Source organism: Hakea prostrata, chromosome 8 (genome assembly GCF_041222555.1).
Source record: "Hakea prostrata isolate BN-2017 chromosome 8, UWA_Hpros_2, whole genome shotgun sequence".
Taxonomy (NCBI): Eukaryota; Viridiplantae; Streptophyta; class Magnoliopsida; order Proteales; family Proteaceae; genus Hakea; species Hakea prostrata.
In genome coordinates this window covers 33,551,916-33,573,689 of record NC_142607.1, presented here as the reverse complement: position 1 = coordinate 33,573,689, position 21,774 = coordinate 33,551,916, and the positions used below count along the sequence as shown (strand labels likewise).

Here is a 21,774-nt window from a genome sequence, read left to right as displayed (position 1 = left end):
ATGCTAGTCTCTATGTGATAGACATGCATTAAGATATAACACTAGCCTCCTCTAGGTAGATCTCCTCACTCTGATCTCTCAAGGGTAGGTTATCGGTCTTAAGATCCCGGGTAAGGGGTCAAGGCATCTTTCTTAGACTATCATCATGGCTAGGGTTTAGGTCATCACTCTCTCACCACACCATTGGCATGAGAATTGGCGCATGTCAGTGATATGCCTAACCCAGTGCAAGTCATCTACTTAGACACATCGTTCTAGGTTCAGATACCTCTCTCATGCTTTTGGCCTTTTTGGTTCAGTATCCTTCCCTATCTAGAGTCAATATTTCCTTCTCGGACTACACCTTCCTTTAACCCTATTGGTCATCCACATATAATGGGCGGGAAGCTCTCGTGTCCCCTCATGCTTCTCGTCTTCTTGGGCGCCCATGAGCGCAAGCCCATTATATGCAGCCCTACCAATGAATGTTCCCTATGACAATGTTGTGTCCCCACATGCTTCTTATAGTCTTAGGCACCCACCAACCAAATACTGCTGCCACGAGTCACTCGGCATCAATACCTTGCCGATAGGGTGATGATATGTCGGGGTACCTAACCTAACTCCTCTAGACTTCCTAGTTATGGCAACCAGTAATCATAAAAAGTGTTGGGGGCATCAAAGGATTCTGTCCCATACCACCTCAACTGATATCCCAAGCCAGAAACACCTAAATAGGTATTCCCCAATCCACAATCACAAAACAAAGTAATAAAAGGTTCAATCGCATTCCCAATTCATAATTCAATGTAAGCCCATAATGTCACATGTTGATCCATACATCATAACAAACGACTTACATTTTATAGTATTAGAATCATAAACATCATTCCTAAATCCTAAAACAACAACATGTGTTATAATAAACAAGTTTCATGTTATCTAAAAGTGTAACAACGGCTATGTGCAAGTGAACGTCCTCACCTTGCTATTGATTTGCAATTTTGAAAAGTAAGTCAAACAGTATGTTGACTTTTCCCAAAAAGTCCTATTAACATGTTGGTTCAAAGTTAGAAATAACCTTATAGGTCCTATATTGATAAGGAAAACAAAAGATCAACATTGCAGGGTTTGGTTGGTTGGAGTGGTTGCCCTAGAGCAAACCGCTTGGGGTGGTCGCCCCAACCTACGAGTACGGACAGAATTGAGTTGGTCGTCAGAAGGCTTCCCGATTGAGTTCTAAACTACTCCAAAAATACTTAAAAAATTCTGAAATAATAGTAGAACATGATTTATCATAGTTTATACATCAAACAAAGCAAAATGAATGAAAACCTAACCAATCCTATATTAGGTCTTCTTTGAAATCTATCCGGAAGATTCACAGATAAGCCAGAGTGAATGGGGAATCAATCTAGAGTAAAGAGGGTCGAAGAAATAGGTTGATACAATAACTAGAAGCCTTTAACGATGTATATATAGTAGGGGAAATCAATCATAGAAGAGAATTAGAAAGAAGAAGATGAGTACTAACCTTTAAGAAAGTTAATCTCCATTCATAAACTTTGTCGGATGCTCTCCACACTAACTTTCACCTTCGCAGAGTGTTCTCTGACAAGCTTTGACGTTTTTTGACGACTTTAGATCATAATGACACGTTTTAAAACAAAACACGTTATATAGGGCTTTAAAAATAAAGTTTCTAAAATTGCCCTTTCTTTCACTGTACCAGGCTGGTCGGTTGGAGCAACCAAGGCAGTCAACCAGCCCCTTGAACTTCTGTTCTAAGAGCATAATCAAGACCTGAAAGCCCATCCTTTACCCTAGTTCCTATTCTATATTATAGAAGGGTCTTGCCTGATTTTCGGGATCTTCTACACGTGTCATCACAATATACTTGATCCATCTACAAGTTCGTTAACTTCCGAGTTAGATCTCCTTCCAAACTCTAACAGAACTCTCAACTCAGCATCATCTCCATATAATTCAATTGGTTCGGAATCCAACCCAATGGTCTTTACCTAGATGACCCATAGTTGTCTTCTTTCTACACTCTGGGTTTTTTTGACCGACAATAAGGATTTTTGGGTTAGAATATTGGAGGATTTCACAGTGTGCGAATGTAAATCAATTTAGGTACATAGTATGCGAATCAATTAGAAACATAATATGCGAATCAATGAGAGGTATAATGTGTGAATTAATCAGGTACACAATATGCGAATCAATCAGAAGTGTAATATGTGAATCAATTAGGAGCATAGTATGTGAATCAAATAGAAACAATGTGAGAATCAATCAGAAACATAGTATGCAAATCAAACAAATAACATTGTGTGACCATAAATGCACATAAGTTATTGAGACCATAACATGAGTTGGGTTATTATACTCACTTGTCTTTCATAACAAAATGCTTTCTTTGAAACCGAATGGTTTTTGATTATTCCAAAATATGCGAGAAATCAAATGAGGTTGCCCCTCTCTCTCTCTCTCTCTCTCTCTCTCTCTCTCTCTCTCTCTCTCTCTCTTTTTCTCTCTCTTTTCTCTCTCTTCTCTCTTCTTGAAATCACAATATCCATTTGCCATTCACCCCCACCCCCTTATTCGTAGTTGAACATATGAGATATCAAATTTTTTTTTTTTTGTTAGTATATTTATATTTTATTTAACCTATCAATGGCATCTCATCCCTTCTTTTCCGTTTACCTCTCCCACTTCCACGTGTGGGAGAAGTGAGTACCACCTCCTCCTTCTTCTTTGATTACTAACCACTTTTAATTAAATACTTTATATTTTTATTATAACATATACATAATTATATATATCCTATGTTATTTAAATGTAATATAAAAATGTATATATGTATATACAGACATATATTTAGTACCTTTGATTAAATAATTAGTGGCCTCCTTATGGGTTTGTGGGCCCACTCCAATTTCTTATGTGAGGCCCATTCAAGGATTTAATTATTAGTTCTTTTGGGTTCAGAGAATTATGTGTATTCTTTCCTCATCATTGATTTAGTCTAATTCGGCCATATGAGAGACCAATGGATGGAAATGCGTATCAATCCCGTTATGGATTAGGGGTCCAAACGTCAATAATTATTTAAAGGGTAAATATCACTTACACCCCTCTTAGTTGGATAATATCACTTACCTCCCATCTTACCTAATAAATATATCAAACAACATCCCTCTGTTAACTTTCTCGGTTAAATTTAACTTTTACCGTTAAATATTTTTCTAAAACCCAAACTACCTTTGGCTAAAAATATTTTTTTATTTATCTTAAATTAGTAATCACCCTAACCGTTAAAATACTAAATTACTCTTATTTAAAATAATTATTAAAAGCCCAACATACCCTTTTTTTTTTTTAATTTTTTTATCAAACAATTAAAAAAACACGTACTACTATCAAGTAAAATTAAAAATGCAATTAAAAAAAAAAAAAAAAAGGAGTATGTTGATAAAATTAAACACGTACTACTATTTTGGGTTTTTTTCAATTGTTTGATAAATATTTAAAAAAAAAAGAGTATTCTAGGATAGGTAAAAATTAACGTGAACATTACACGCTAAATTTAATTGATTAATTAACTCATTAGTCTTATTTTTTTTAATTGTTTGAAAAATATTTTTCTTAAAAAAAGGGTATGTTGGGCTTTTAATAATTAAAGATAATTTGGGTTTTAATTATGATGTTTTGGTTTTTAACAATTATTTTAATTGAAGGTAATTTAGTATTTTAACTGCTAGGGTGATTACGGTAATTTAAGGTTTAAAATAAAAAATATTGTTAACCAAGGGTAGTTTGGACTTTTAGAAAAATATTTAACTGTAAAAATTAAATTTAACTGAGAAAGTTAACAGATAAGAGGTGTTTGATATATTTGCTAGGTAAGAGGGGAGGTAAGTGATATTATCCAACTAAGAGGGTGGGTTTAAGTGCTATTTGTCTAGCTAAGAGGGGAGGTAAATGATATTTACCCTTATTTAAATTGTCTAGAGGGATTGGGAATATATTAACAGTACATTAAAATAGTAGTATAATGAAATATGGGGCATCGGATGAGCACTCTTAGGGGTGTCAACGGTACGGTTTGGAGCGGTTTCGGGCCGGGCCTAACGGTTTCGGGCTGCAAAACCCCCAGCCCAAACCAGCCCATTTAATAGATAACGGTTTCGGTGCGGTTTCGGTTTGGTGCGGTTTGGGTTCGGGTTGACTAACGGTTTGGCCTAATGATTTGGATTCGATTTGGCTAATGATTTGAACTAAATTAAAAATCAATATTGAAATTTATTTTTATTTTTTCCTCAACTTCAAATCCTAGTTTCTCACCCACAAAACTACAAAAGATAGAAGATGAAGAATCCAAGTAGATCCAACGATAAGTGATGGCATTAGAAACCCTGATGCCTGATTTCAGAAAAGTGAAAATGTGAAAGACTGAAAGTTTGAAACTGAAACAGCACATTAACGATTAAGATTAAGACTTAATAGTTATCAATTAAGACTTTTAAATTTTAAAATAATAAAACTAAATGAAACTTGAAAATTAAAAAGTTAACGATTAATATTAAGACTTAAGAGTTAAGAGTTATCAATTAAGACTTTTAAAATTTTGAAATAATAAAACTAAATAAAATTTGAAAATTAAAAAGTTAACGATTAAGATTAAGATTAAGACTTAAGACTTAAGAGTTATCAATTAAGACTTTTAAATTTTAAAGTTATAAAACTAAATGAAATTTGAAAATTAAAAAGTTAAAACTTAAAACTTAAATCGTTAAATGTGTTAACAGTCAACTACTCAAACTCGAGTCTTAAACACCGAAATTCATGGATCATTAATTACATTTAAACAATACCAAAAAAATTTTAATTACATTTAATATTTTAATTTTATTTATGTAAAAAACTAACGGGCTGACGGGCTGCACACGGGCTGGGCCGGGCCAGCCCGAAACCGTTCGGGCTGAGGACCCTCAGCCCAATTACGGCCCATTAAGGATCGGTTCGGGCTATAACAGGCCGGTTCGGTCCGGTTTTAACGGTTTGGGTTGAAAATTGACACCCCTAAGCACTCTTATTAAACTGACAACTAAGATAAACGCTTAGACATAGCGGTTACGGTTACAATTTTAATTAAACTAATAATGCAAGAAAATGGTGTCGAACCAACATCTTTAGAGATGGCACAAAATGGGGATGAAAACATAACACATTTAGCACTGGCTTTAGCAAAACAGTTATACAAACCTCGACGCTTACTCTCAATGCCAAAACCTTCTGAAACATCCTTGACAACAAAACGATCACCATTAAACTCAACCACACAATTCAGGTCTCCAATAAGCTGGAAGCCTGGGAACAGATATTAAATTTCCTCTAATAGACGGAACATGAGGACATCCTTCAAAGACAAAGTAGAATGACCAACAAACAATTCACATGATCCCGTATGTATAATCGGAAAACCTGCTTCCTCTAAAAAGGAATTTCAAAAGAAAATGGCTTAGGAAAGTGCATATTATTTAATTCCACATCAGCAACCAAACAGTTGGAATCCGTGTTAATTCATAGGTACTGCCTATTAATTTTTTTAAAATTTATTTTTAGGTAAGAAATATCTTTATTAGAGAGAGAACCCACGATTACAACGTAGAGATAAAACATCAAATAACATTAACCACCTTACATGAGTAGGGTGTGTGTGCAAGTATAAAAAGGCTTCTTGAGTTAAAGCTCCTTTCTTGGCCAAAGCATCTGCAACTATATTTGTCTCCCGGGGCACATGAGTAAAGCAACAGCCATACTTTTGACATTTGCGGTTATGGGAAGAAGCTTCCAAGGTGCCTCAGTAGGGTGTTTTTGTAGGATGGCAATTAGCTCTTGGTTGTCGCTTTCCATCGCTTCTTTAAGTCAATTTAAAATCTTGGGCCCAGAGTATGGCTTACCGCATGGCCAAAGCCTCTAGAGTGAGAACATCTTGAGATGATGTACCACACTCAAAACCAAACAACATCTTGCCCAGATAATTACGTGCAATTCCACCATAGCTAGTTGGACGCTTCTCTTTAAACAAAGAGCCATCAACATTAACTTTGGTAATATGTTGATGAGGGAGTATTGCCTATTAATCTTAAATTGATGATAATTAAACAAAATAATGTGGATGAAATGTATATGTGAGGACGGTTTACTATCCAAGAGCGCATGGGGCATGCGCAATGGGTTATTTAAGAACTTTTGGCGCACACACTTAGTTTTAAGCAAGATCTTTGGTTAACATTTGATCAAGGTTGTGGGACCATTAGATTCCAAAAAGATCACTCAATCCAGACTGTCAGATCAAATAGTTGAATAATCCAATGGCTCGGATTTGATTTATAAATATGACTATATAGAAAGGTACCTTATGTATAGAGTCATGAGTATATATATAATATATTTTTTTGGTACCAAGCTGAAATATTTCATTCATGAACTTGAAAGGAAATACAGACACATCAAAAGAAAGACGGAAATACAAAAGATGAATACATGGAAACACAAGGTTCGATCCAAACCAATGAATGGAAATTGACCAAATGTCATACATGCAATAGACAAGGTCATCCTAACTAAGGAATGGGTCTAGCCCAAGCCCTTAGAATAATGGTTGTAACAACCATAATAATAATTAAGCACAAGGAATATGACATACGTATCCTCCATCATAAACGCCCACAGAGGCAACATGCCATAAAGGCAAATAAAGACACACCACAAGGGCAGAAACACATGCCACAAGGGCGGAGAGATAACATGCCACAAGGGCGGAACGCCCTCCTAAACTGTTCGTTGTAATCTTCTTGCTTATAGTGGTGAGGCTTAATTAAGTCTTCAAAAAAATGACACTGTAATGTACTTGAAAGTACTAAAATCATCTCATCTCATTGTTTTTTTATTTTTTATTTTCTTTGTACTAAAAGTAGACTGGGGCGACCAAGAAAAGTTTTTTTTTTTTTTATATTTATTTTTTAGAATACTTGTGACTCACTTAAATGAAAATTACTGGTGACTCATCTTAATATTACAAGTTACTTGCATTTAACAAAATTAGCTCATCTTTGTTTAGTAATTCAAATTTTGAAATGTAGATGACAAAAGTTCCCTTGTGTAAAGTGTCATGACCAAACTGTCCCCATCACTTTCACTAAATCCACCCACCACCTAAAAAAATCACTATACCCCCTTCCCCTACCGGCCACCACTGCCCCCACCTTCCCGCTGCCGCTAATGGAAATCACACACCAAACGAAGAAATAGTAATGATATTAAGGCTCTTTTTGGTATCTATTCTCATTCCTCCGCTGACGGGGCTAGTACTTGCGCTGGTGGTGCACAGGGCTAATGCTTGCATAGGTCGCACTCGATAAAAAGTCCGAACATTGCATAGCGGGGGGGGGGGCGCTAGGTCGCCGCTACTGCATCCCCTCTTTTGTTTACCAAAAAACAAAAAATTATCTATTCTCATTCTCAATGCTTGGTATTTTTCATTATTTTAAAATGTCTTGTATCTACAGTTTTATTTTTATTTAAAATAAAAAAAATTCCCAAAATTCATAATAGACTTTTTGTCTATTAGGGATTATGAATGACAATTCATTCTCCCTATTGTTGCACAATTGTACTTACAAATTTCATATTAAGATGAGAGTAAAATGGTAAATGCACATTCTTTTATAAAATCGCTATTGTTTTTCCTTCTTTTCTCACTTCTCACTCTCAAGCCATAAGGTTGCTCTAGGAAGAACAAATTGCGCTCGGTGGTTGAAGACTTCTCAAGTCCTACAACTGATTCGTCATTATAAGGGAAATTTTCTTCATAAAATCTCTTGATTATTTATTATTGCACTCATCTTGATCTTTTATGTTTTGCTTTCGTGTTGTTTGTGATGGGATTTACATCATATTGTGTGTTAAGTTTTCTAACCTCGCTCCTCTGAAGAAAAAATTTTTCCCCTACAGAAGTCGTGTTTTTCTCAAATCTCTTGTTCTCCCTTGTCTTCTACTTCACGTTTCTATACTTTTAAGAGTTGTTAATTTTAATCATTGAGATATCAACTATGTGTTCGAGGAAAGTCCTCAATGGTGGAGCCCATGTCGTCTGCTTTCTATTACCGTTTTGGTTTTCTATTTTTTGCACAACTACCTTGCTTTTTATCCCTGCAAAAGGTATTTGGTTGAGAGATAACCTTTGGTAATTGGATCTTTAATAGGTTCTACTCTTTCTACTTATCTCAATTTGGAAATCGAAAACCTTTTGCTTAAATACCAATGGCCCATGGACTCTCAACTTGGTAAGTCACCGAGCACAGAGCCTTCTAAATGCTTGGCAACCTCATTTTTTGTTCTGATTCAGGTATATTGTCGCCAGATGTCAATGCCCAGTTCATGAAAATTTTGATATGAAAGTATATCTGACGCAGTTCATGAAAAGATTATCCATTATTGAGGTTTGAACAGTTCAGGGGTATTAGATGAATAACAAATCAACCCAAAAGAAAGTAGTAGTAATTGAAAATGAATTAGGAAATTACAGCTTAGTGAGGTTTGATATTTCCAGGTGCTCATGTCTACAAGCTTCTACAGTTCTTAGAAACAATGTGTCACACCCACCCAACCGGTACCCTACTTGGCATACCCGAATGTGTAATCTACAGCCTCGAAGATCAAGTATCGAGAAAACCAATCTCCCACATTTATAATAACATAATCATGAACAAGGTATAATCGATCAATATAACATTACATAAACAAAGAGACCAAGATAAGATGAAGATAAATACAACATAATCACAGTGTGGAAAGAACGACACCAATATAATAATCAACGTTGAATAATCACATGTAGAGTGTGTGAAAAATCATTCCACATAACACAATAGAATGTAGCTCGAAACTAAAAGAAAAGATTAAAACTGGTTCCCAAAATGAAAGGAAAAAAAGAAGTAAATCAAACTAAACTAAAGTCTCTTCTAACTTATAAATACAACTTCTAAAATTAAAATTCTCAGAATCCAAATAGCGAGTAGCTAGCACATGAGTGCGACTAATCCTAATGCGATCTGTCTTCACTTTCTAGTCACCGTAGCCACCAGTTTGAGAGTAGTATGCGTCATCTGTTTGTGCTTCATAGTAATGGCCTTCATAGTCATTAGTAATTACAGGATAGTCTAACAATGATTTTTGCAAAAAGGAGTTTGTTCAAAAGAATTCAGCAAGGCAAGTTATTCCATAACAACAAAAATAACATAACAGCAGAACATAGCAGATGCAATATGGTATGAAACAAATAATGCATGTATGAATATAACTCTATGTATGCTGGTCTCTATTGGTAGACATGTTTTTAGTCATTACACCATACTTCTTTGGGTAGGTCTCAAATCATTCTCCCTCAACCATCTTGATATCTTGGGTTTTCCGGTGGTAATTGGGTCCTGCATCCCTTTTGGACATTCCTTGGCTGGGGTTTAGGTCACTGCTCTCTCACATCACCATTGATCTAAGTATTGGTGCATGTCAAGGTGAAATCTAGCCAAATGCAAGTCATCTACATGATTATATCAAATCAAAGTCAGATACTTCCATTCCTCCCCTCTCGGGATCCTTTCTGGTATCCTTCTCACTAGAGTCAGTGTATCCTATGGCTACAACCAACTCAGACTATGGACTCATCAACCCAATTGGTCATCCACAAATAACAAAACATGAAGCTCTCATGTCCTCTCACGAATGTCACACCGGTCTTGAGCACCCATGAGCCCAAATCTACTACTTGCAACCTTACCAATAAATGGCCCCCACAATGTGATCCATGTCCTCTCACGGGTTGGTTACCGGTCTTGAGCACCCACAAACCCACATTGCTACCATAGGTTACTCAGTCTCAATACCCTTCCCAATCGGGTTTGATATAATAGGGACATCTTAACTAAACACTTCTAATCAAGCCCTATGTATCACAAACAATAATCCGGGAAATAGTCAAAGGATACCACTTCCACTGATGTCCAAGGACATAAATGTCAAAAGGACATTCCCAATCCCAAATCATACCTAAACCATCACATTCCCAATTCAGTGTAACATACATAACTGATATTCCAACATATAGAAAGATATCATATAAACATGATCAATCAAATATACAAATTCAAAAATAAGTATCCATACATGATCAAAGTAATATGAAGAATACATGAACAAAGTCCTACTGTACTTGAAGTACTTACAACAGTAATATCATATTAAGAAAATAGAAGAACAACAAAGAATCTATAAAATTCCCAAACTAGAAACTAAGATTCATGAAATCTATGTTAATATGGAAATAATTGTCCTTACCTTAATTAGATCCGAAGAAAATCCGAAGGAACGAGAGATCAGGTCCAAAGTTAGCAAATACACCCTAAACAAGCATAGATACATCATTAGGAAAAAGCCCTATAATATTGGAGGTCAAACGGATCAAATCGGACGTTGAAAACCATTGTTGTCTTGCCTGGCACCTTGGTCCAGTTGAACAGGTGAACAGTTCGCAGCCAAATTGAGAATTTTGATCTAAAACTCATCTTCCGGGATTCAAACACTGAAATTTCAAGGGAACATTAGGAACAATAATCAAGACTAACTAGCATGGTTTAGACACCAAACAATGATCAAATTCATGACTTTCTAATTTGGAAACATGAATTTCTAATTTGATAAAAAGAACATGGTTTTCAATGAAAACAACCATGGATTCAAAGGAGAAATTAGAGAGAACAAGGTTTCACTCTAAAGGATCATTAGCAATAGTTCAAAGATGAATACTAACATGAAATCAAATCTAATATGCTAGAGAAATCAAATTAATGGAATTATCATGGCTTCATGAAGATATCAAATAATCATGGCTAAGAATCAAGCATGAAGATCATAGCATCAATGGAATGAATGTAGATTCATTCTCAATAATGGAGATTGTAGAAGAGGTGTTTGCAAGGTTGCAATACCATCTTCATAATCACAACAGTAGAATTAGATCAATACAAGAGTAAATCAAAAGAAAGTTAAGAGATTTCTAACCTTGAAGATGAACAAGAGATGAAGAACTTGAGATCTTGCAAGAGCCCTTCAACAACACCAAGGAGAGGCTTTGAGAGAGCTTCCCACGTTCTTTAGAAGTTTTAGAAACAAAAAAGGCTAAGAAACACAAAGTCCTATTAAATAGAGCATCAAAAACCCTAAACAGAAGATTTACATTAATTCAGTCAGCAGCTGGTCGACTGGGCCAGTTGACTAGGCAGTCGACCAAGCTTTCTCAACAATGCCAAACAGGGAAATCAAGGCCCAGTCCTCTTCAAATTCAAGTGGGCTTCTCCCAACTCAACAAATGACTCACCTAGCATAGAGGAATGCCTTCAAACCATGTTCAACTAGGCTTTAGGTCCATCAACTAATCTCTTCTTCATCAAGGTGCAGTTTCTTCTCAAACACTGCCAAAGTTTTTAAGTATGGAGCACCATCATCAATCTCCATGGGTTCTGGGTCAAACACCTTGTCTTCTACTGAGATAACCCATAATTGCCTTCTTCCTTCACTTCGGGTCTTCGGACCTACAAACAACAGGGTTTTCGGGTCAAGGTTAGTGCTGGATTTCACATTATGTGTGTATGTATCTCAAAATAAGTTCCTCCAGTAGCTATTAATGAATGCTCTAGCTTTCCATATTGGGCACTAGAGAAGAAAATAATTGTCTTAACTATAGAAAAGCAAGAGTTGTATTAAACCTTCCCCACCGAACCATATTCCCATCTTTCTCATCATTAACCTTGCTTCGCTCTTCCTCAACTTCTAAACCAACCACTCTAATTTCTGCTGTTGCAGAGCTTTGTTCTTAGGTTGTCCTCGAATCTGATACTGCCATGGTACAAGAAACAGTTTCCCTGCTTTATTTCCTTTGATTTTATAAATATTGGCTAGTTCTCTCCAACACATACCAACTAAGCACACTAAGAGTGAGCAAACCAATCCTTCAGAGTAGAAGGCATTTTGTATGCTTTATTTCATTTGGTTTTATAAATATTGCTAGTTAGTTTTTATTTTTCTTGGTTATAAATTTGTTTGCTGAAATTATCTATTTTTATTGAGTTTTGAGTTTTGAGTAATTGAATTTGTGGTGGTTCATGATTGAAGGAGCTTTCACTCATCAGGATTTTGGAGGAAATAAAGGTACCATTAGAACTGGTGATGTACATATATGAATGTTGTTTAAATACAATTTGAGTATTCTTTATTTGATCCATTTGTGATTCTTCATGGTTATCTAGTGCTACGTTCTTTGTGGATGACTGTTGGTAGAGGTATAATTCACATAGAGATGCCTTGTCATGAAGGGATCAATAAGGGATTGCAACTTTGGATCAATTAAGCTTTGCACCTTTCATCTTCTCTTGTGCCAATGCTTTGGAGACACCGAGCTTCAATTTTAAACTCTGGAGACGCAGTTGTTCATGATACATCCGTCAACAATTACATGCATTTGTTATTAATGGAGATTAGGTGAAAAGGTTTGAAAAAACTTGAAGATGTTGACATGGCACAACATACCTTCTAGATTGCGGGTAAATGGCATAGATTCTCATTCTGGCAAAAACGTCAAAGAAATCGACAATTTAAGATTATAGATCTCCAATCTTGGCTTGGATCTAATCTTCAAGATGGATTAAGGTCGCACCAGATGCCTTCTATTTGATACTTTTTTCTTATAGTTAACTAATTGTTAATTTTTTTTTACCAAAAATATTAATTATTATTAATTGATTAATTGGGATTTTTTTGTTGTCAATTTTTAGTATCATTTTTTAACAATTTTTCATTTTGAGATACCAAACTTATTTTTCATTCCATAATTTATTCTCGATAAAAGTCACCAAACTATTTTTCATTTTTGTCCAAAAATGAATTCTTGCACTCATTTATTTTAGATAGGCATAATAGGGAAGGATAATTGACGTCAAAAAGTGCCTAATACCTGGTGCCTTTAGCTCCCGAAACCAAAACCAGAACAACGATTCTCCTTCTCATCCCATTTTGCTTCTCTTCTACTACCAAATCTTCTTTCTTCCCCAATTTGATGATTGGATCCACCTCTCTATTCAAGCAGCTCCACCGCCTAAAATGGTGGAGAACAATAGAAAAAACAACAGCAGCAATAAAGATGATTTCTCAGCTAGACAAGCACAAGGTTTAGCCATTTGGACTAGCTCAGAACTGGTGGCCTCGTGTTAGAGATGAAGTGTGGAACAACGAGAGAGAGAGAGAGAGAGAGAGAGAGAGAGAGAGAGAGAGAGAGAGAGAGAGAGAGAGAGAGAGAGAGAGAGAGAGAGAGAGAGAGAGAGAGAGAGAGAGAGAGAGAGAGAGAGAGAGACGGTGATGCCTGAGTCCTAAGTCCTAAGAAGGGGCATACTTATTACCGACTTTCCGCGAGAGGAAGAGAAGAAGCAAAGAGAAAGGATCGTGAAGAGAAATAACTTTGATTGGAATGAGAAGAAAGACATGGCTTTTAGGTCGTAATCAAGAAGAAGCCCAAAAATTTTATCAAAAGAAGAAACTAGTGAGAAGATCTTGGAGGCTTTTCAGCATTGTTTTAATCTCTTTATCTAAAGAAAACACGGTTTGGGTCTTGGATTGCGTGTGAATAAAGTTCCTCTAACAAAGACAAATCAAGAACAAATTAGGGAAGGAAGTTAAGTTTTGGCCTCATTACTTTTTATAAAGTTTGTTGCAAAGAGGGAAGAAAGAAAGAAAACTTAAGAAACTCCCATTCACAAATTCTCAAGCACTTTGAAATTTGTCAACCACTCTGAAATTTTAAAGTACACAAAGAAGATGGGTGGAGCAATTCTACTTAAAGGTTGACTATGAGGATAATTACAAGAGATTGATGGCGATAGTATAGTTTATATATTTTTGTTATTTGTATTTCAAAATTTAAATTATTCAATAATAACTGACTCTATTAAGTGTGAGTAACTAATAATATTAGGGTGAGTTACAAATAATTTTTGACATTTAAGGGAAACACCTTTAATTTCAACTTAAGAAGTCACCTACAAATATGAATATAATGAATATAATTTCATCGGCAAACACAAACCAGCACCCACCCCATCATCTTTGGCATCACCAACACCTTAATTACTATAATTGCAAGTATATTAATTAAGAAAAATGATAGTATACAACACTCTAAATACTGGAAAAGAAAAAAGTTAAACATCCGCATCTTATGCTTCTAATTTGTTTTGCCTTGTTCAGATTCTTACTTCCTTCTTTCGAAAGGTAAGCTCTCTAATCAGTTACAAGCTTTAGACCCAAATCCCAGTTTCTCTCCTGCCACATTGTAAACTACCTCATATGTTTGCTGTTGCATACTCCCAATGATCTGCACAGAAGCTGGGCTGCTTAATGCAAAAGCCAAGCAATATATAGTTGAGCTTTCTTGGACCATAATCCCAGATTTATCAACATTCAAGTCTGCACCTCCACTGAAATGCAATATTATGGCCGGTATATCTGCAGTACCATATGCAGACAAGTTATAGCAAGTGTCGAATAGTAAACGTGGTGGTGCCATGGGGTACCTAGACATTGCTCGACGAAATGCCGAGCTGAGAGCTGAATAAGCTGGTGGTGCCAATCGAGTGATCACAGTTCCAGAGTCTATAATGGTTCCTGGAGTAGTAAAAACTGATTCTGCGATTGCTAGCTTCTGCCCTCCAACACTTATTCCTGTCATATGTAGATAATAAAACGAGGGGCTAATCTTATCTGTAAGTAGTGGAGTGTACTGAGCATTAGAAGATGAAGAACCCGCTTGGCTACCGAATGCAAGAAAACCAGTGGAGCTAGTTGATGATGGAAGACAATAGGAGAAAAGTTTTCCATACTTCTGAGCAGTCTGTGATACCGTCGAGATCTCTTCGCGGCCGAGACCTAGTAGTCCATCTGCAGTACCAAAGAGGCCATCGTTGCTATGCCCACAACCAAATTCAAAATTAGGGATTGTATCTGAAGAAGATAGTGTCAGTGTATCGGTTACAAAGTCCCCTTTTGAGTATGAATTGTCACCATATGAGACCTGGTAGAGGCAATTGGAGGTGCAAGAAGACTGTGCATAACCAGATTCCCTCAGTTGCGAGCATGCAGCTGAGCCACATTTGACAGTGGAATAGGTTGAAGAAGCAGCAGAGTTGAAATAAGGATCTTGTTGTGAATAACACCGTTTGGCAGAGCATGGTAGGCATTGGATCCAAGTGAGATCACTACCTGTATCGAACACTACTGTGAACTTTTGCTTGGGTGTTCCAAATCCAATGTTGACAACAAAGCCTCCTGTATCTAATGATTCACCAGAGTTAGCAGGAATTTTCACATTAGAATCTGAGACGGCTGATGTCTGACTGTTTGAGATTTTGGATTGGATTGACTTGACTCGGGTTTCGTCATTAATGAGAATCTCATGAAGACTTGGGATTTTTGATTTCCCTTCTGTTAACGGTGAGCAAGGTCCATATCTGTGAGCTACTTGCATCAATGGCCTGCTTGAGACTTCATAACCTAGAAGAACAAAAGGCCACAATCAATATATAGAAGAGATATCAATACTCCCGTGTCGGGCGGTTTGTTTGGGCTTAAAAGTACTTTTTAAGGGAAAAAATATCGTTTCCAAATAAGGACCATTTGCTGAATAACAGTTTTAGTTGAGATTTACTAATGGTTTAGACTAACAGCGTAATTCGGGTTTAATCAATTTTAAGATCATTATCAATTTGTATCCAACCATTATAGCCTATTTCAAATTAAAATTATATAGTTCTTGCATCTTGCCTTTTGGTCCAAATAAAATAATCTATCTAGCATCTTTAATACTTTTAATAAGCTAGCACAATGATAACAAGTGATAAGACTCAGAATGGTTTGGGAATGTATAATGGTATGGTTCAGATAACGGTTCAGCCCATTTGATTCGGTCTAATGGGCTGTGAATGTGTTGGACTGAACCAGCTTGAAATGGTTCAATTTTTCATCCCTCAGGCCATACTCAGTCAAGCCACGATTTGATTCGATTCGGACCACAGCGGGCTGGTTGATTTGGTCGAAAAATTGACACCCTTATCTTTCTGGGTTTATTTTTTGAGCACTGAAATCAAGTTTTCTGCTGTTAGGAGTAGGCAAGCCTTCTCTTGCGGCAAAGAACTAGTAGGTCAGTTGGCCGGTGGCTTGATAAGGAAATAATCTAAACAAACAGAAACACAAGCATAGAGCTGAAAGAGAACTCACCTTTAGATAGAATAGAGCAAACATTAGCTGGCTTGAAGGAACTAAGGGAAATGACATGAGTCTGGAGTTGATGATTTGCCGTCAGTTCTTCGAATCTGTAAGCATCTAGCTTCTGTAAAGAACAAGCAGAGAAGAAAAACAAAGAAAGAAGGAAAAGGAAGGAGTAGTTAACAGCCATAGATGATGGATATTGGTTTCTCAAGCTGACTATTTCACTATCTCTCTCAATACAATGGTTTATTGCAGTATTAACCCAACCTTATTGTTATATATATAAAAGGAAGGACCACAAACATGATATTACTTGGCGGAAATTTCAGAGCAATAATCCATTTTTATAGACGAAGACTTTGAATTGTATTGCTCCAAGTCTTCTCAGCCATCAATTAAAGTATGGAAAACAAGAGACAGTTCTCATTTCCTTTACTAAATATTTAATATTAGATTTGAGTCACATTTTCTTAAGGGGTTCAATCTAATAACGAAACCATATGGAAATCATCATGAACAATATATATATTTATCATACATGGAGAAAGTTAATTTGATCGAAGTATTAAAAAATAATAAATAATTAAAAAAATCTGTTTTAAGTATATAATTTGGGAATTTAAGAAGCATTGTTGACTCGTGGTCAGTCTTTTCTAAACCACTGGGCAGTTATAGAATGATTGTTTTTGCATTCATACTGACCAGTCACTGGAATACACTCAGTGGGGTTTGTTTTTCTTTTTCGTTCAAATCAACAAGTAAACCATTATTGGAGATGGAGGAGAGAGAAACTCTGAAGAAAGAAGCTTTGGAGAAAGATGGTGCGCATAGGTCTTCGGATAGGGCTGCTAATGGCTTCTCTCAAAAGATGGACGGTGGGAGATCTTACGCTGGGGTGGTAGGGACTTCCATTATGCCTGAGATTGATTCCCTCCCATCCCCTATGCAGGCTGGATCTTATCGGCGTATTGTTATTCCTCAATCTGAGTATGAGTTGCAGCGTACTCAATTTCGTTTCTCCTTGATTGGGAGGGCAAACTTTCGTCAGACAACAATGGATGCTTTACGTGATATAGCTTCTAAATCATGGAAACTGAAACAAGGAGTTTCTTTTCATTCCTTGGGAAAGGGTTTCGTGATTTTTCAATTTAGATGTGAGGAAGATTTGTTAGAAGTTTGGAGAAGAGGTGTCTGGAATATTGGCAATCAACTGATTCGATTCCAACGTTGGCGTCCGGATTTTAACATTCATGCTCCTCAACCGTCTGCCAAATTGGTTTGGATTCGTTTCCCTGATCTTCCTCTTGAATACCGGCATGCCAAGGTATTACTTTCTATTGCTAAGACGGTAGGTCGTCCTATTTCTTTAGACCGTCGTACTCGTCTTGGTTCTGTGGGACATTACGCAAGAATTCTAGTGGAATTAGAATTGGAAGTTGAGCGTGTCTCTGAAGTTCAAATAGAACGCCTTGAACCTGGTTCTACACGTGTTTTCAGCTTCATTCAAAAGGTGATCTATGAGGATGGAATTCAAAGAATATATATATATATATATATATATATATATATATATATATATATATATATATATATATATATATATATATATATATATATATATATATATATATATATATATATATATATATATCATACATGGAGAAAGTTAATTTGATCGAAGTATTAAGAAACAATAAATAATTAAAAACAAACTCTTTAAGTATATAATTTAGGAATTTAAGAAGCATTGTTGACTCGTGGTCAGTATTTTCTAAACCACCGGTCAGTTACAGAATGATTGTTTGTGCATTCATACTGGACCAGTCACTGGAATACACGGTTGTGGGGTTGTTTTTTTTTTTTTTTTTTTTTTTGTTCAAATCAACAAGCAAAACCATAATTGAAAAAAAGAGACAAGGGTGACGAAGGGGACTAAAAGTCTAAAAAGAACTCAATGGTATTTATCCTAATAGTTTTAAAATTGGATAACTGAAAGTTGAAGCCAACCTCAAGATGTACTGGCAGACAAGCTTCTTTTTTTTATTATTTTTGTTTGTTTGTTTGTTTGTTTGTTTTATTTATTATATATTTTTTTATTTTTTTAATTATTATTGGTATTGAGTATTGTATCGGTCGGATGATTTTAAGAGACATTGTTTCAAATCGAGAATTGAGTCGTATTGGTCAATACATTTTGGTGCAATTCAGTGTGTTCCCTTTAACAGAACAAAATTAAAAAAAAAAACATATCAACATGTATTTTATCGGTTGTATCAACATGGATACACAACAACTAGTATAATATCATACCGTGACATACTTTAAACCTTGCTTCTAGGTCTTATAACTTGTTTGTTCAGTCCACCATTTGGAGAATCTTTTGTTAAATGAATTATGTAATCTCTTGATGCCTAAGAGTTTAGAGTTTTAAGCATATATAGGAGGTGGGAGACTTAAGAGTCCACTCCATAGACTGGTGAAAGCTAATCTACATGACTACAGATTGTTAGTCATATTGATGGCCGAGGATTCCTTGCTTCTAGAAACACATGACTAAGACTCTCACATGTGATAAGAGGCTGAACTGAACTAGGGTTACAGGAAAGAGTTCGTCTAGGGATAGGGTGGGGACTCCTATCATAGGGCCATTATTGACTACTTAAAAACCAATTACTTGTAACTCCTACTCAAGACTCCACAAACTCATCAAATTATAACCCTAATCCCTACCCCTACATGGATCCATCTACTTGCAACCATACTTTGTTATGTAAAGTAGAAGAGAAAAGAAATCATGAAAGGCATAAGATTCTTTTTATAAGAAGGCATGTAGAATGCAAACAAGTCATTTAAGAAAGACTCCAGCATTGTACCCAAAAAAATAAAAAATAAAAGGACTACAGAAAAGTGGAGGTAGATGTGCACTATATATCTACTAGACCACTGTATTCACTTTGCCTCTTTCTTTCTCCTGCTCGACCTATAATTCTCTATCTTCTCTTCGTTTTCAACACATATCAAGTCAATTTTTTTCTTCTACGGCTGGAGAAAGATGAACGAAGGCATACTAGAAGTCAATGGCATTTTGCTACTTTAGTTGGTAGATTTACTATTTTACTCGATTTATTTTCCATTTGAACTCAGTTTATCACTTTTCAAAGAACAACTAAATTTTATCAAGTTTGTAATGATTTTATTAAAAATATAAATCATAGTTGATTCTAACGATTTATAATAGAGTTGTATGATTTTTTTTTCCAGTATAATGACAACATTAAAAGACTCTTAGCTAGGTTTCAAAATTTAGACTCTTATTTAAGACATTTCCATCATCTATCTATGACTTAATAGAAGAAAGACAAGTCTAACAGGAGCCGGTTGGTACGATAGAACAAAAGTTTCTGGGAGATGATAAGTATTTCTTATCTAATATCCAATTTTTCAAATCCTTCAATCCAAATTGATACGGGAATCATTATAAAACCGGGTCCATCCTCGGTTCAATCCTTGACTCCGGTCGAGAACGGTCTGACCATGGCGAGGTTCGAACAAACCGGATTAATCATTAGCGTGATAAAGAAGGAACCTTGCAAGTCCAGAAGGCAGGCACGCACCCATGAAATTCGGGATGGAAAATCAATCAAGAAGCGGTTGTTATCACTTATGGAAGTTGGCGATCATGCAGGATATGGTAACTGCCATGCACTCAGGGCAAGGGATTGTGTGATTAAGGAAAGTCACCCACTACTTTACAAAAGAAATTTAATCGTGAAGATCTGACAGTCACCAAGATAAGGCTCAAATGAATCCAACGGTCAGGATTGGAAGGTAAAAACTATATAAACTCTGACCTACGTACAAAGGAGGTAACTGAATCATTTTCCAAATAACCGTATTCAATTTCGGCTTTGCAACTAGCCAGAACTTTGTGATCAGTCCCTTAACTGACTTAGCCTTTAGAGGTGGCCTCCCGACCCCCACGGCTGGGCCACGTCTGACATTGTTTTGCAGGTCATTCATCAGTAATCCAAGGACTGAGCAGATTTTGGACGCATCATTTGGCGCTGTCTGTGGGAAATGTTTCAAAAAGTCATGGTTACCAGATCAGTAAGCAGCGGCGGTGGCTCAACGAGACCTGAGCATTTGGCCTCCCGAGGGAAATAATCCAAATGATATTCCAGAAGGAAGTTGCGCTCGAGAGGTTCGCGAGTATGGAGGATTAGGTGGTAACGAACGCTTGAACCATCCAAATCCTCTTCAGCAACAAATGGATCAAATGCAGTTTCAGTTTCTGGAGATGCAACAGACGCTTCGTACATTGGTCAAGCAAGTGGTGGCTCCTCAGGCTCCTGATCAAGAGGAGGCTAGAAGACATGTAAGAGAAGTGGAGATATTTATACCTCCGGCATGAGGGCATTCCCAGCAAGGAGATAGACAAATAGCTGAAGGCCAAAATTATGGGCAGGACATTCAAAGGAACCCCCGAGGTCAGTCCAGGGAGTTAAGAACTCGAGAACATCCCAGAAGGGACGGTCAGCATGATCGGCCGCAAGCAAGCTGAACCGGAACAGTAACAAGATTCGGTAGAGGAGTTCGCACTCACTCACCAACTTCTAGATGCTCGGGACGAGAAAGCGTTCGGTCGGATGGTGGTCAAACAGTGCACATCGGTCGAGAGCTTGTTGATATAAATCATAGGTTGGGACAACTTTCTCGAGGGAGGATGGTAGATGACATTTATTCAATCATCAGAAAAACTCCATTTATTGAAGCTATAGTCGGATTCAAATTTCCTCACAACTTTCATCTCCCAACTTTTTCCTCGTTTGACGGTTTGGGAGATCCCATTGCCCATATTAGTTATTACTAGCAAACTATGGCAAGTAGCTGGCAATTCGATGAAATTCTTTGTAGAGTGTTCAGTTCTTCCTTGATTGGAGCGGCATAGAAGTGGTTCTCAAATCTTCCATCGGAAAGAATTGTTGATTTTGAGGAATTGGCCCAAAAGTTTATCAGTCGTTTTCAAAGTGGAATTCAAATTAAGAAGATGGAGGAAACATTATGTAATGCCCCGCATCTTTTTCTACTATTATTTTATTATTGTGAGCAAACGGCATTGGACGAGGTCAGACATCGTTTGTGGGTCCCATAACAGTGGAATTAGACTGAACTGAAAACGACGAAATGATCAGCATAAATTTCTGAACCCGGAGGTATGAATTTTCGCACCCCATAGTGGGTCATGTGTAAGTAAAAGAGTGGGCTCACAAGTCCATAAAGAAGCCCATGAAATAAGGATATATATATATATATCATATATGTAATAGATTATTATTAATATATATATTATTATTTTTGTAAAATGTGAGAAATAAGGGGGTGAGGTGTACCCGTATGAAAAAGGCAATGGAGGTG

The 21,774-nt window shown here is 36.4% G+C and overlaps 1 protein-coding gene across 1 annotated transcript; it reads right to left on the bottom strand.

The window, feature by feature from the left end:
* Positions 1 to 14,336: 14,336 nt before the first annotated feature.
* On the bottom strand, positions 14,337 to 16,593 carry LOC149007617 (aspartyl protease family protein At5g10770-like). The gene is made up of 2 exons (XM_089165941.1): positions 16,369 to 16,593; positions 14,337 to 15,645 (listed from the first exon to the last, which is right to left on the bottom strand). The coding sequence occupies exons 1-2, from the start codon at positions 16,544 to 16,546 to the stop codon at positions 14,381 to 14,383; spliced, it is 1,443 nt and encodes a 480-aa protein (XP_089022067.1). The 5' UTR covers positions 16,547 to 16,593; the 3' UTR covers positions 14,337 to 14,380.
* Between the last annotated feature and the right edge of the window lie 5,181 nt (positions 16,594 to 21,774).